Source organism: Eimeria mitis, genomic scaffold (genome assembly GCF_000499745.2).
Source record: "Eimeria mitis Houghton genomic scaffold, Emh_scaff6838, whole genome shotgun sequence".
NCBI lineage: Eukaryota > Apicomplexa > Conoidasida > Eucoccidiorida > Eimeriidae > Eimeria > Eimeria mitis.
Genome location: NW_013574946.1, coordinates 2,357 through 2,639, shown reverse-complemented (window position 1 = coordinate 2,639; position 283 = coordinate 2,357). Strand labels below are relative to the sequence as shown.

General features: G+C 60.8%; 1 protein-coding gene across 1 annotated transcript in view; it reads left to right on the top strand.

The window, feature by feature from the left end:
• Positions 1–92: 92 nt before the first annotated feature.
• Positions 93–283, top strand: part of EMH_0089310 (uncharacterized protein) — a gene marked incomplete at both ends in the record, with an annotated part of 2,322 nt that continues 2,131 nt past the window's right edge. The window contains 1 exon segment of the mRNA XM_013501409.1: positions 93–283. Coding sequence (XP_013356863.1) covers positions 93–283 — 191 coding nt within the window.

The window sequence follows — 283 nt, the reverse complement described above, 5'->3', positions numbered from 1 at the left end:
CACAGACAGCAGCAGCAGCAGCAGCAGCAGCAGCAGCAGCAACAGCAGCAGCAGCAGCAGCAGCAGCAGCTGCTGCTGCGGCCTGCTTGCTGATGAATATTTTCCTGCTGTGTCGCTTATGGGGGGCGGCAGCTGCGCTGTTAACTTTGGGCCTTCCTTTTGCTTCCCTCCTCCCCCTCCTCCTCCTCTCCCTGCTGCTGCTGCTGCTGCTGCTGCTGCTGCTGCTGGTGCTGGTGGGTTTTCTGGTGTTTCTGCTTCTGCTGCTGCAGCTGCAGCAGCAGCT